Genomic DNA, 14776 nt, shown 5'->3' with positions numbered 1-14776 from the left:
GCGGGGCTTGGAGCGCAGAGCTCCACAGAAGCTGGTAACCTGTTGCTGCAGCAGCAGCAGCAGCAGCTCCACATATAACAGACCAGGGAAAAGATCCTAATGGTTTAACTTTTCAACGGTTTCCTGCTCGGAGGCAGAACCCCGCAGGCCAAGTATCTGATATAACGGAATAAAAGAGTGAAAGAGTCGTCGGCTCGCTTTGGATCGCGGCTGTAACGACCAAACACACAGTAAAGCCTGAATTATGGTTCAACGTTGGGCCGCGAGCGTCACCTAGAGGGCCGCAAAAACATTTCTGTTTTGTACGTGTGGGCCGCGGGGGCCGCGGGACTGCATAACAACTCCCGACCAAATAAGGAGAAGACACTCAGCTAGCTGTACGTGTAATAGTAAGAGAAATGGTGTGTATTTACAGAGTAAATCCTTAATTTTGCACAGAGTAGGTTTAGATCCGCCAGGATCAGGGATCCTACGGCGTAGGTTCTGCGTCGTTTTAACGCGGAACCATAATTCAGGCTTAAGAGGACGTAATTGAAGCCACCATGAGAAGTTAAGGGGGGCGCATGAATTGCCCGTGCCCGGCTCCGTCGCGGGACACCTGGGGTGGACAGGGAGACCTGGGGCTCGCTGTCGAGAAGGAGCCGAGACTCCCGGGGGAGCTGCCCCGCGGAGGCGGGCCGGAAGGCAGCCGACCTCCCCGCGGGCGGGGAGGTCGGCTGCCGCTCAGCCGGGCGGTTCCTCCTCCAGTCGTTACTGCTGAAGGATTGTACATGTAGATGCAGGGCTGACGTGTCTGCTGGACTGGACTGTTGGTCGGGCTTTCGCAAAAGCATCGGATCGGCTGCAGCGCGGCCAGAGCTGCAGGCTCGTACCCGTCGCAACTGATCAGTTCTCCCGGTCTCATTGATCACTTCTCCCGATCGCAGCTGATCAGGCTCGGATGAAACCCGACACGCTGAGGTCTGACAACTGATTCATGTATCCAGATACAGCTGTGAGGCAGCTTTCTCCACAATGAACATAATTAAAACTAAATATCGTTCCAGGCTCATCAATGAGCACCTTCACATGTGTATGAGAACCTGAAACCATCCAGACCAGATTTAAAGTCCTGACAGGAGAAATTAGAGCTCAGTTCTCTCACTGAACGACAGAAAGTGGGGGCATAAGAAGGGAGAAGGGAAGAAAGAATAACTGCAAAACTGTTAAATTGTTTAGATGTGTTTATATTCATTTAGTATAAAAATGTGTTGAGACAATTAAAAAAAGAAAAGAGGAAATTCAAACTGCTGGTAGATAAATAAAATAAGCTTTTGAGCTTTTGAAAAATAAAATAAAATGTTTTTTTTTTTAATTGCAGTCCTTCTTTAACCTAATAAGAGAAAAAAACATGTGTAATTCAAGTGACACATGTTAGGTGGCAAATATTTTTCAAATGTACTTTGTTTAAACAGTCAGATGCAGATGTTGATACAACTGTGAGGCTACTTTAATATATACACACACACACACACATATATATGTGTATGTATGTATATATATATATACATACACTATATATATATATATATATATATATATATATTAGTTGAATACCCCTGCTATACAGTGTTAATATTTAATGGGCCCCGGGCCACTCTGTAATGAAAAAATTGGGCCTCAAGGTCAGAAAGGTTAAGAACCCCTGGCGTAGGGTACGTGGCGACGCGCAACGTACGGTGCGTGTCGCCGCGTACCCTACGCCGTAGGCTCTGCGTCGATTTAACGCAGAACCATAAACAGCCTTAAACCACAAACACTCACACAGACGGGCGTCGGATCAAAACACGGGTTTTATTCCCCACTTCACCAGCTAAACGCAGTTGCTGGCCAGCTCTCTGCGGTGCAATTAACCCCAATCTTCAGATAAAACTAGTTTGTTGAGGAAAAAATATTAACTCTTATTTGTAGCTGCAGAGGAAAAAAATAATCTCACGAGGAGCCTCTTCAGCATAATACAGCGGTCAAAAAAAAAGAAAAGAGGGATACAAAACATGTACTGTATGTTGTATTGTACAAATGTATTGAAACATATGGCTCTTCAGTAGAGATTTCATATGGATCCAGACCGTTAATAATCATTATTTTCTCCATATACTGCTCCCTGGCCTCCTTGTTTAAGGTATCCCGGTAAATTCCAGTTCCTTTCCAGCAGTTTAACATCTTTTTTTTGCGTTCCGTCTGTTCACTTGGTGAAACAGAAAAGCATCCAGTCTCCTCTCATCAAAACAAATGCAGCGAGGGGACAGGAGTTTTCCGGCAGTAGGCGCTGGTGCTCATGGGAAACGTAGTGTTCTTTCTGGTAAAGCACTACCGCTTTTGTCCAAAAGATGCCGCCAAACTCAGAAAAGCTGAAAGTTACGTTGTGCTGCTTTAAACTACTGAAGAAAGCCTTTTGTTTTTAGTTATTTGTAGCATGAACGCTTGAATCTGATACCCGTATTCTAGACTGAAAATAAGAATCTTATCTTTAAAATAATAATGAGTCGTCATAACAGTTTGACAGTACAATAAATAAATACAAAATTATATATATATATATATATATATATACACCGGGCATGAAAAAAAATGAATAAAAAAAGATTTAAGTCTGGATTCTGACTAAAGCAGACATTATTAGACAAGGAAACGTTTAACATCATAATCCTGACTCACTCTCATTGATACAGGACTTGTAAAGGGTCTTAGCCTTGGTGAGAGCAGCAGCTTCCCCGTCCACCGTCTTCTCAAGGACACCTACAAATAAGCATACAGAGCCAACATGAAAGAGCGGAAGAAGAAAAAAAAAAAACATCACAACCCACACACACAAAAAGAGGTAAAGAGGTGTGTGGATCGATGGAGTCATGTTTGTAGGTCAAACTAAGAATCCATGTGGAGCTTCAATACATTATCATTTTCAAAAAAAGCAGGTTATGCACAGTTAAGCACTTTTTTTTGGGAAGAGATGACAGATTCCTGAGGTCTTTTTATCCAAAGTTTAGGGGTTAAATGAGCCACTCAAACTCCACTCTTCCAGCCACTCTACTTTACTTTGGTAGTACAGCTTTGTGCAAACAGAAAAATCAGACCCAAATTACACTGAATAACGCTGGATGGATGAATGCTCTTCCTACAGGAGAACCCATCCATAATTCCTTTGGATCCACCGCAAGGAAAAGAAATGTGTCTCTTCAGATGGAGGAAAACTTCACTACAGCAATGGGAAAGGTTTTCCACTTTTACACAATACACGTGGAATTACTGTATCAGAATACCAACAGTATGACTGGAGAAGCAAGTTAGGAGTTTGTTCTGCCTGGCAATCAGTCATTTTTGTGAAAATTGTTTACGACATTTGAACCACTCTGCATGTAACATTTCAATGGTGGTCAGCTAAAGATGACTAAACTTGTCAGATGAGGCGCTCAAAAATGCAGTAGTTTGGTATCCTGGTCACTGTTTTGTATATAAAACCTCCTGGCGTGCAGTGTGGCCACTGTGGTTCACAAGTTTTGCACATGATACAGTGATTGACTCTACTTCTGGTTCTATTTCCATGAATGAAATATTCAGTGGAAAACACTGGTTATTGTGCAATAGTCTTCATTGTTTTTAAAACATAGATTACGCCAATGATCAATAAAACAAGGACATCTGAATGACTTTAATCAGTCGACAGTTTCAAACAGGACCCTGTGTTTTCCTGTTTGCTACGCACTTCCCAGAACAGTACAATGTAGAGACGTGCTAATATAATTAGAATACAGATTTATTTTTTTATTTTTTTTATTTAAGAATGAGGAATTTCCTAGACAGCTGGAAGCCAAGAAACTGCGGGGCAGTAAAGGGTCATTTGGTCAACATCACAGCTTGTTTTTATTGCACGTGTTCATTGCCATTTCAACACCTGTTGTGGGTATGTGGACACCAGTTAGCCTGGCCTTAGGCAAGATAGTGTTTCAAGGTAGACAGCTAATCAAAATGAGTTATAAGTGTTGGGGTATAAACTTGCTCAACTGAGGGGAAAGACAATGAGACCAGAGTGCGTTTTTCCTGTACTGCCTCAGGACATTTAGTTGCAGATTGTAGCTATAATGGAGTACAATTTCCTTCAGGACTGCCAGTCAATTTTCAGTCGCACTAAACACAAGGATGAACCCAAATCAATCTTCACATCAACCGACCGTCGAGGACACATGCCCCGTGCCTGACACATGCAGTCATTGAAAGTTTGCTAAAAACCACAACTTTTGTGATACAGATTAAGAACCCATGCAATCAGTCCTTCAAAATAAAAGCACATTACACCCGTTGAGGCTCGATAGATTTAGTAAAAAATGTGATGCCATGCCATACACTGTAACCCCTGGTAATGTTCAAGGACAACTGTATACTGAAGATTAATGATGAAAATACATAATTTCGCCCAACATTATTATAGGCAAGACTGATTAATTTATTCGAGGTAGAGAGCTGAGGTGTTTGTGTGTGTGTGCGTAAGGTGGGGGTGGAGGGGTGTTTTAGTCCCCCTTATACAATCAGGCGGGGTTTATGAAAACAGACCAAGTTTTGGCTGATTTGAATATATTCAGTGTAAATCATGAGCAAGAGAGCTCTTTCCAATCTTGTTTTCTTGAAGAGACTCTGTATTAATGAAAATCCAGTCTATGTTTTTGGACACTGCTGACGCTGACCGCTCTATCGATGCATCATCGTCAACTCCATTCTATAATTTCTTTGAGAGAAAGTGTACGTTGATGAAAGTATACTCCTTTTTGCTCTCGTAACTCTCACTCGGCTGCACAGACGCTGAAAGCTGCTGCAACGCCGCACTCCAGAGACCTCATGGGTAAACTCATTTGTAAGAGGAAAGTAAGTCATCATTGCTGTTGGGTTGTTTTGTTTTTTTTTTAATTCAGGCTAACAAATGGGAGAATGTCTTAATTAATAAACCAGAAGCCCTTCCTGTTTTGACAAACATAAACAGGACTTATATACCTGACATTAACTCGCTAGACTAATGGAGACAACCAAGTTTAATTGTTTACTTGATGATGATTTGTATGAAAAGCATTAACTCTGGAGGGGCTCAGCTCAGTACTTGGCTTATCTTGCCGACACTGGTTTGCACATTTGTCTCCAAAATGCCTTGATAGTCTTGTGAGTTCATTGTACCAGCACAGATTCAAGACTGCCTGTACCAGACGCAGTAAAAGCAGCTCCAGGACAGAACCTAGCCTTCCCCACATTTGCATTTTGACAAATCTACTCTTGCTTTTTCGATTCTCTTAACAGTGGAGTCCTCCTCGTCCAATCTGGTTCAAACGGTGATGGATGGTGTGATCTGACACCAACGTACCTTGACCTCTGACTTTTCACCCTTTAAAAAAAGTCAGACTGAAAACACTTGTGATGACAATTACAGGACACCAACATGTCACTAAAGTAAAATTATTTGACATCTTTCTTGGGCTAACTGATTTGTTGGGCCAGTTTCATTATTTAATTATTTTTTAAATTACTTTGAGCAATAATTCATAAACCGATGTCTGATCTTTTGCCTGTATTTACGTTAAGTTATTTCAGTGACCATTGTGGAATGTTATTTCTTCAATGGAAGTCTTCCAACTAATTTGTCCACTCATGTTTAAGAGCCAAATCAGTCTGACCGAAAAATGCCGGGCTCTGCTTTATAATACAATAGTTGAAGTAATTTAAAAATCACAATCTTTAGCTAAAAACATATCAATGATCTGTGCCTCAAATCTGTTATGATGTTAGTTTGGCAGTCAAAATTACATGAACTGATGTGTTAAGAGTTTTATTCTTCCTGAAAAGGTGTCAGGTAGCTGTCCTGATATGGAGAGCTTCTCTGCAGCATCATAGTTGCACATTGAAGCACAACCATCACATTTACTGGATAAACTAACCTGGCTTTGACACTAATTTGTAGCTGAATTTTTTTTTTTTTTTTTTTTTTTTTTTAGATACTGCAATACAGCATCATCATTACCATTATAGCCTGCTGTAATACAGGCTAAGCTCCCCCTTTGAAAATTTCTAGTTACCTCCCTTGAACAAAAGATAACCTTTTTTTCCCCTCCCCTCAAGCTTTTGGACCCTAAGAGTTGCCTTTCTTACAGCTTGGGGACTTTTATGTAGCATTTTAAATCATTAACAGTGTGAATGCCTTATAAGGAGTGTACCATGAATAATTCAGAATGTAAATTTTTTACATCCAGCTGCCTTGTGATAACCTAGTACAGGTAAAATGTATGTAAATGGCTCACGATTGATGATGCTGTTGTTTATGAGAGTATGCAGAACTAAACAGCATTTTTGTATCTCATATTTTGAAGATGAATGTCATTAAGAGCTCATGTAAATGTACATTTATACAACAAATTATTAATTCAATGTATATGCAAGTGTGCCATAAATGAGTCTTTGTGTACTGTAAAGCCTTTTGCATTATGTATAGGTATAAAAGGGAAATGAACAGGAATCCACTGCATCATCATTAGTACTCCATTTTTTCTCCTCTGTGGAGTTTTATTTTAAGACTAGAAAATCCTTTAGTTTATCCTTTAGTCTAGCTTAATGTTTCTTTCTGCTTTCAGCGTGCCAACACAGACACGTTTGACGGCCTAATGAAGTTGCTGGTTCAACTGTTGGTGAAAACAGTTTCTTTAAAGAAAAGAAAAAAGGGGGAGGGTTGAAAAGATTTAAGTTTAAGTAAGTAGTCTGTATAGGGTTTATTTTGGAGGAACTCACGAAAAAGTTTGATTAGAAGATCGCCTCTTTTTCCTGCTACAGCTATTTCATTACAAAAATGAACTTTTTTCCTCTTTTAACAATTCATTTAAAATTTCTTTTAACTTTGGAAATGTTATTATGAATATGTTTTTTTTTTAAAATAGGAATTATTCTCCAAACTGAATACCCAAAAACAAAAACAAGCTTGTTAGTAGAAATATGGCCTCGGAGAACACGTCTCCGGTCACGGGAGGAAGAACTCTGCCCTTCTTCCCATTAACTGATGAGCCTTCATTAGTTATTGTTCCTCCCGAGGTTTAAGTTTTAGCCACAACAGGCAACAACAGAGGTTCACTTCTCCTCTTTTCTCCTTTTAAGGGTTTCTGTGAGTACTGACCGGTTTAATCACTGACACATAACATTTTTTTCCTCAGTACATTTGGTCGGGTTAATACATTACCAATAATAATCACTGACGTAGTGGAAACAGTTTGTTACTTGTTATTGTTGTTTTAGAGGGATTAAATCAACCTTTTGTCTTTTTCATGGACTTCTATGAAATATGTGGAGGAGACGTGGGCAATTTTGAGGAGAGACATTTTTAATACAGTATATGTCTGGAGGGGGGGGGGAGAACACCAGCTAGTCCCCTTCCCTCAAAGCCTTCAAAACTGAGTCGGTGAGCTGTTGGAACCATTACTGAGCTCACTTCTCAGAACCAACAGGTATACTGTACCGTGCAAGCACCTACCTGCTTGCAGCTCCTTCAGGTTCAATGTCTCTACGGCAAGCAGCTATTCAAGCGTGCTTTTCTACTGTATGCATGGGTTCGGATGGTTAACTTGCTCATTAGCCTTTCCAGTGGCCATCAGGGACTGATCCCACATCCATTCAATGTGCTTAACAAAATTACCATTAAATAAGTTTACACTTCTTCCTACTCCTTTTTGCACATGTAAATTAAGATATCAAGTGTTAAAGTATGAAATTCTTTGTTTTGTTTTCTTATCTTCTCTTGAATTGTTGTTTTTTTACATGTACAAAATAAATCAAATCAAACCATCAGAATAATATTTTTCAGTTGAAAATCTATGTTGAACATGAACACATTTTTGACTGTCATCCATACATCAAATTGATGTGATAAGTAGAGTTTTTAAATCATTAAATGGTCACCTTTTAAAATAATGTATGAAAGGGTTAATGTGTACAAAACGTCAGAACTCGGATGCTATAGTGACAATATGCTAATTAAAGATAGTCAACCAACGGATATTTTGGGCCATCAAACTTAACATAAAATTCCGCAAGAAGGTAACAACTTTTTTTCCCCCCTCATAAATAAGTTATTCAACATGGTTATGGTGCAGTTTGAATACCTTTCGACTTTGACAAACCTTCACAGATCTAAACGTGACCTCAGTCAACTTGGTGTTATCTCATAAATGTTGCATAAAGAGACACCATCACTCTCAGCTCAGAGCAACATCAGGCCAGTACAGGAAGGAGGATGATCTTAAATTACACAGGGAGCTCACGCGGAAATATTTCAAGTCCAAAGAGATGCTACTGTGAACTATGGAAGACAACATGGGGGGAACAATGTTTTTCCTTTCCCATTAAAATGATTTTGGGGTCAACCCATTACAATCAAAGAGATGAACTAGTCAGCATAAAGACATGGGCTATGCTTTTCTTTGGGTTTCCTCACACACACTTCCTGCAGAACTTATTGAAACACTCTTTCAGCTTAGAAGTTCACAGAAGAGGTGAAGCAAGGGTAAATGCAGACATCATTAAATATTCTTTGGATTCACACAAAATATCTTCACATGATATACCGTAATCCTGCCAGTATCACCTACTAGAACCTGTACTTGACATTTTACTTTTATTCATGTACATCTGGCGATATTTTTTTTTTTTTTAAGGTTTACACACAGTCCAAAAAACAAGTCACCACCTGGATTAATTGATAATTACGTTTCAGTTGACAAGTTAGTTATTCAACTCCAACTGATACAACTGGCTTCTCATTTCTTAAACAACCAGGTCATCAAATTCTGTCCATGGATCAAGCACAGGAAACATCTAAGGAGTTGGTCATTTTGACATTAGGGTCACTGGAAACTGACTCTGTTTTGGAGTCATTTAAGGAAATGCACTTTTCTGTACATCCAGGTTGGCACCAGCTTTAAAAAAAAAAAAAAAAAAAAAACGCTCACGACTGTTGGTGGGTTTTAAAAAAAAATCTCAAACAGTTCTCCACCACCAAGGCACACATCACTCAGGCAGTTTGTGGGTTCCACTGTGGTTTTCTTGTTCTTTTCACTGGTAAATTGAAAATAATGTGACATTTCCACATTGTAAGCTCCGTCCTCTCACTAACCAAGTGAGCTGCACATGCACACAGGCATGTGAAGGACTGGCTGCTTGCTGAGGGAGTGGGGAAGAATGCATAAGGGATTTATCCGATGAGCCGAACACATGTCTATGTTTAGTTCAAGATCATACTCATTCTCTTCTGTCACACAGACCTTGCAGCCTCCCCACAGCTTCCCTGTCAAACCTGTACACTCTTACCCTGTCATTTAGTTACGGCCATTTACGCAGCCTCATAATTATCTCCCTACAAATAAGGAAACACCAAAACCCCCTGTACCTCTCCATCTCCAGCAGTGCAGTGAAGAAGCTACTGTAGAAACTGAACAGGAACAAGGCTACAGGCCCAGATGACGTTGCACAGGGACCTCAAAGCCCACATGGACCAGCTTTGTGGTATTCTGCAACACCTCTTTAGCATTAAAGACTCAGGAGAAGGTCCCACTACTTTGGAAGACATTGTGACCTGTTCAAGTACCTAAAAATATCTTCCATCTGCCCTCAATGAATATAAACCAGTTGCATGCGACATACTATATCTTGAAGGTCCAGGAGAGACGTATTAGGTCTCCAAAAAAGTAAGCATTTCTCAGGATCTGCTGCTGTTTGTTTATAACTCAGGGGTTGGAGTTGAGGATGCTATCTGCTTCAGCAAACCTATACTCATCTGGACAAAGCAGATAATGGGCCGCTTATTCCTCTGTGTTAAATCAGCCTTGTAGCGTCTGCACAGGGAACCAGATGCTGTAGACTCATGTGCATCTCACCAGGAATCAACTGTGTGGCAATGCATAAGGACTGTAACAGTTGATTGGTCCACTTAGTGGTATGGCAGTTCCTGATTTTCAACTACTTCTCCACTGCCATTTTCAAACTGGACGGATGGATTGCTGCAATTTTTGACTCCTACTCAACATTTATCAAATCCAACTCATGCAAGATCAGTTCCATTTCGATGCGTTTCAAGTAAATGAAGGGAGTAAATAGGAAGTGCAGTGCAGGCCACAGCTCTACACAATAGAACCTGCACTGCCAGTTAGTGTTAGGTGATGTAATTACAGAGCGATACACAGAATGCACCGACTCTGCATACAAGTTGTGATGCACAAGTATTAATCAAGCTCACCCTGATCCTCACAGTCAGGATCATGTTTTTAAATAGCGTCTGCAGTGTTTAACACAGCTGCCACTGCTATGTAGAAACTTGGAGGGAAAAAGTAAGGGGGGGGGGCACAACCAAGATTAGACTGCTACCAGACAAAAATTTTGGTAACTGCAACTTTAAATGTCTGAGAGCGGGGTCAGCCGAGTACTGTGCTCCCATCATTTTTTATCTAGTACCTACTCACACTACTAGTACAAGTCATTGGTTATCTGCAGAAGCGCTGTGAAGCGTGTCAGTGGTGACGCAGCCCCACGAACAGGCTGATGTGTCATATGTGCAGGACTAAGTGCAGTGGTGGCTGGGTACAGATAACTGATCTTCAGCAAGGTGCAGAAACGATCGCCTCACGTTGTACGTTAAAATGAGATGACTGTAGAGATGCGGAACTACAAATACCTGGATGTTCACGTGGAGATCAAACTAAACTGGCAATGCAGCAAGGCTAGTTACAAAAAGGAGAAAGTTTTTACTTTGAGGAATGTTGGGTCTAAATATTTGAAGCAAAATGCAGCATCCTCTACAAGTCTGTGCTGAAGAGAGTTATATCTGCAGCCATCTGTTGGGGCGACAGTGTCAGAGCCAGTGACTGAAACTGAGCAAAAATAAATAAATAAAAATAATACAGCCATGAAAATTATACAAATATAAAAATAAAAAGGCTTGTAGTGGAGACCCTGAGCTGATTGTGAAAAGAGAAGTGTAGTGCAAGCTTCTCAACATAATGGACAGGACTGCATACCCGAAACACAAATGTTGATCCATGCTAAAAGCAGAGCCAACTATCCAACAGACATTTTTAGGACGAATGTTCATTTTCTGAGCTCTTACACCTTGACGAGTGAGAAGAGCAGCAACTCAGAGACAGCACTTTAAGTATTGATGGAACAATGCTCACTCTCAAGCTCACATTTGGAACCATAAAGTAGTGTCCATTACTTCTTTTCAAAATGTATACTAGACCATAGAGCCTAAAAAACAATATTTCCAGATGCTCTTTGGTCTGTAAAACTATGTTTAATATTTCATAGTAAAACCTAATTTTCTCTTAAAAATGCTTAATCTACTTCTTGCATGAATGCATATCATTTCAGCCCCTTAATGCCTTCATTTTTCCCAACCCCTCCATTTTCTTATTATCATAGGTGCACTATTTATGTACTCATTTAATTGTAATGAAGTCCCGAGATAGAGACCCTTCACAGGACGCTTCCTGCGAAAGGGCACAGTTCATGTGTGTGTAATTGGATTACCGACTGCCTGGCGCTTGTGTTTAACCACAGCGAGGGTTTACCCTTTCACTCCTCCAACATGGTCTCTTCAAACATACCTGCACAGACCGTCTCTCAATTTTGAGCCACATTTTGCATTGCTGATGACTCCACATATCATTGAATTTGCAATGGTCCTGGCCTTGACTGAGCTGAATGATTAGAATGGTAATAAAGATTATAAAGACGAAAGCACTTCAGCCGTAACTGAAAGGAGCAGAGACACAGTCAGTCACCACTTGACAATTTTGCATGTAAAATCTGTCTGTCTCTCAAATCGCTTAAAGGGGACCTATTATGGCATCTAATACCTATTTTAAACAGGCCTTGAATGTATTAAAAACAAGCTTTTGATTGTTTTTGCTAAATAAATGAGAAATTCAGCCTCTGAGCTATGTCTTTATCATCCCATTCTCTAACCTCATTATCTATGCAGGATTCTGAGTGGGCGGGGAGGCTATGATAATGAGGCTCTGTGCTGATTGGCTGCCTGAATGACGCGATACACCGCTACGAAAAAATGGCGGAAGCTCCGGGCCGGCGGAGTTAGTTGTGGGCGTGGTTTCACGCATCGGAGGCCAACCTATGTAAATCGCATTTTCGTATAAGGAAAGGGAGCAGAATCTGAACGGCTCGTAGAAGTCACATCACACTGGACGGCTCATCCGGGTGGCTGTACAGACACTGCAGAATTTGGTTGCTTTCCTCCTTCTCCAAGTTAGCAGGCTGAGGGGAGATCACTTTATATATGTTAAAGCAAGAGAAAACGTGTTTTTCAAAATAGGTCCCCTTTAAGTGTTATCCAACCTGACCCTCCTCCACTATATCAGTTTTAATTTCATCTGAAGGAATATTTGACTATTATTGTTAAGCAGCATCTTGGACTAGCAGTTTTTCATTCCTAGCATTGTCCTACCGTATTCTATGACCTGGCTTCATCACTGATTTGTGACATTGTCATCACTTTAGAGCACTATGTCACACCAACGATGAAGCTAGGTCACAGACCCCAGTGGGAATAAACGCAGAGACAACAGAGACTCAGCTAAGTAACAAGGAAAGTGAAAACAAGAGTGACTCAGCTTAAGACTGAACAAGAATACATTTCAGTATTTGACTAAACTACTTGACCTCCACACCTATAGGGGGGACCGTGTGAGCTAAAAATTGCAAAAAAAAAAATGTTGTCATCACTTTAAAGTATGGGACAACAATATCTTCTTACAGACTTCCTTTAAAAAGAGACACTGTGCACTTTTCAAAAGAAAACTTTTTCTTTACGTCTTTTTATCCAACAGTTTTTGGTCCAAATAGGGAAACAGTACAAGGCAAAGCAGCTGGTTTTGGGGATTGGAGTGGATGTGTGGCTCCACCCCACAGGCTGTGGTTCCCCCTTGCGAAATGGGAGTTGAATGTTTACAGTGCCCACTTCTAAGATGAAGTGTTGCACCATGATGTGAAGTTTGGCAGAGAAAAATGTGATCATTATATTTGGAACTTGGTCTGTGATGTCACAGTATCCTGCTGAATCAAACTTACGCAGTCTCAAATTGCTACAGCTGTGTGTGTGTGTCTTATTTATACATACATACAGTACATACATACATACTTACATCTTTGTGTGGGTTCATTTAACGGTGTCTTTTTAATGAGCACAACTCTCCAAGTTCTCTGCTCATATCTCAGTAACTCTCCATATTTTTGTCCTATGAGACTTCTCTTCAATTTAAAGAAGATCTCGACTTGGAAGGAGAGCAACAGAAACATCTTTCGTTTTGGACATATTTTTGCGACTGCTGCTATAGCTGTTCCAAAAAAAGTCAACAGAAGAAGGCGGCAGCAGATGATCATTCAAAAACAAAGCCCCTATTTAATGCATAAAGATTAGGTAGTGTTATGGCACAACTACATCATATAAATGAGGACAAAAACAGCTGGAAACTACATTTCAATTAATGGAGATTGACTGACTACTTCACATCTGGTGATGCCAGAGATGTGAAAAGGCAAGTGTTAATTACGATTGGGATAAAATGGACTATCAACACATCTGAAACACCACCTCGTGGAAGCGTATTTGATTGGTGTTAATTAAGTGTTTCCATTACAAGTTTTTCTTTGGTATATTTAGGTTTTGTGCAATTCTAGTGGTGATGGAGATATGAGTTTTGATTTAGTAGTCACTTCAGACAGTTCCATATTTTCTCGTCATTTCCTTGAACATACCCAAAGAGAAAAACTAAGGAATTAAAAAGCCAATCTATTCATATCTGAAAAATGAGGGCCAAGCTGCATTAGACTGGGAGCAAAACATTACACTGCATCTTGATTACAAATATAATGTAGAGAAAACCAAAAGAAGAAGCAAAAAAAAGAAAGAAATGAAAATAAAACTCTAAAGTTTATTTTAAAAAGCTTAATTATGTTAGCTGCTGATAGTGGAATAATGCATAAAAAAATAACAAAACAAAAAAAAAAAAAAAAATGTAGAACTGCAGTCCCTTCTTTGCATCGTGTCTAACCAGAGGAGAGAAAAGGCTGCAGAGACCCACACTCTGGTAAGTACTCCCTTGGTAGACAAGCAGGGAGCATGAGGCACAGGCTCTGATTTCAGGCCTCGTTCATCTTGCCACGGGAAGGAACTGCGGGCCTGGCAGTAAAAACTGACAATTCCTGTATTAGCAAGGAGGCAATGTCTTGATTTCTCTTACTCAGAGAGGGTCTTATTAGAGTCCGTTCCAACATGAGGCTCAAATGACGCTCATTTGGCGACCGGGTCTTTCCCAACGAGTCATTTGACTGCGAGCATGCAGCATCTGCACTCACCTGTATCAGTGCAAATTAGTAATAGAAGAAAAGAATCTTGGAAATGTTTCAGAAACCCTGGAATATGCCCAAAACCTTTTTTTTTTTTTTTTAAAAAAACAAAAAAAAAAAACAAGCAAACTTCTGTTCTGGATTAGTGAAGGAAAAGAAAGAGAAAGTGAGCTTCCTTTATGTACCAGACAAAAACATGATGAGTTTTAGTTAAAGTTGCCCCAGTTAGGATGATCGGCTGAAAATAAAGTGGGTCAGAAGATCATTAGACCAGGGTAAAAATCACCAGAAATAAAAATGATGCAAGTTTAATAGTGTGGGGAGATGGAAGTGGTAAAGTAGCAGGGGAAAGCTCAATGCGTCA

The 14776-nt window shown here is 40.2% G+C and overlaps 1 protein-coding gene across 6 annotated transcripts in view; it reads right to left on the bottom strand.

Moving 5' to 3' along the window:
* The window catches only part of LOC133441826 (neprilysin-like), a 466475-nt gene that overhangs the window by 22183 nt on the left and 429516 nt on the right, over positions 1–14776 (bottom strand). For all 6 annotated transcript variants that reach the window (XM_061719499.1, XM_061719495.1, XM_061719494.1 and 3 more), the window contains one exon: positions 2698–2778. In XM_061719499.1, coding sequence (XP_061575483.1) covers positions 2698–2778 — 81 coding nt within the window. The remainder of the gene's footprint in view (positions 1–2697; positions 2779–14776) is intronic.

The sequence above is a fragment of the Cololabis saira genome, chromosome 4 (genome assembly GCF_033807715.1).
Source record: "Cololabis saira isolate AMF1-May2022 chromosome 4, fColSai1.1, whole genome shotgun sequence".
NCBI lineage: Eukaryota > Metazoa > Chordata > Actinopteri > Beloniformes > Belonidae > Cololabis > Cololabis saira.
This window is presented reverse-complemented; position numbering and strand designations above follow the sequence as displayed.